Genomic DNA, 545 nt, shown 5'->3' with positions numbered 1-545 from the left:
GCCCCACTCAGCGAAAGACCCCCACCTCGACGCGGCATTAGCTCGTCCTCGCATCCTATTAGGAAATCCTCTCTCCCAACAGCTCGAGATCCTCGAGGACCACTTCCTCAACAACATCTTGAGGATGAAGAAGCATGAGGTGTGGAAGGAGCTGCAGAAACTCTCGCGTCCGGTTGATAAAAAGAGGTAAGGGTTGCGGGTTCACGTGGTTTCCCTTGCGTTACGTTGAGCGTTGTGTGTTGGCGTGTGTGTTGGGTGGGGGATGGGGGGGAGGTGGGAGGTTGGGGTGTGGGAGGGTGGGAGTGTGGGAGGGTGGGAGTGTGGGAGGGTGGGGGTGTGGGAGTGTGGTGTGTGGGGGTGGGAGTGGTGTGGTTGAGGGGTTATGGTTGCGGGTTCATGTGGTTTCCTTGCGTTACGTTGAGCGTTGTGTGTTGGCGTGTGTTGGGTGGGGGATGGGGGGGAGGTGGGAGGGTGTGTGTGGTTGGGGTGTAGGGGTGGGGGTGATGGGGTTGAGGGGTAGGGGTGGGGGTGAATGTGTTTGTAAC

General features: G+C 59.1%; 1 protein-coding gene across 2 annotated transcripts in view; it reads left to right on the top strand.

Annotated features, from left to right (window-relative positions):
- LOC119594363 (neprilysin-1-like) overlaps window positions 1-545 on the top strand; it is a gene marked incomplete in the record, with an annotated part of 114752 nt that overhangs the window by 107922 nt on the left and 6285 nt on the right. For both annotated transcript variants that reach the window (XM_037943424.1, XM_037943423.1), the window contains 1 exon segment: window positions 83-186. In XM_037943424.1, coding sequence (XP_037799352.1) covers window positions 83-186 — 104 coding nt within the window.

This window comes from Penaeus monodon, chromosome 33 (assembly GCF_015228065.2).
Source record: "Penaeus monodon isolate SGIC_2016 chromosome 33, NSTDA_Pmon_1, whole genome shotgun sequence".
Taxonomy (NCBI): Eukaryota; Metazoa; Arthropoda; class Malacostraca; order Decapoda; family Penaeidae; genus Penaeus; species Penaeus monodon.
Note: the sequence above shows the minus strand (reverse complement) of the source record. Positions and strands in the feature narration are given on the sequence as shown.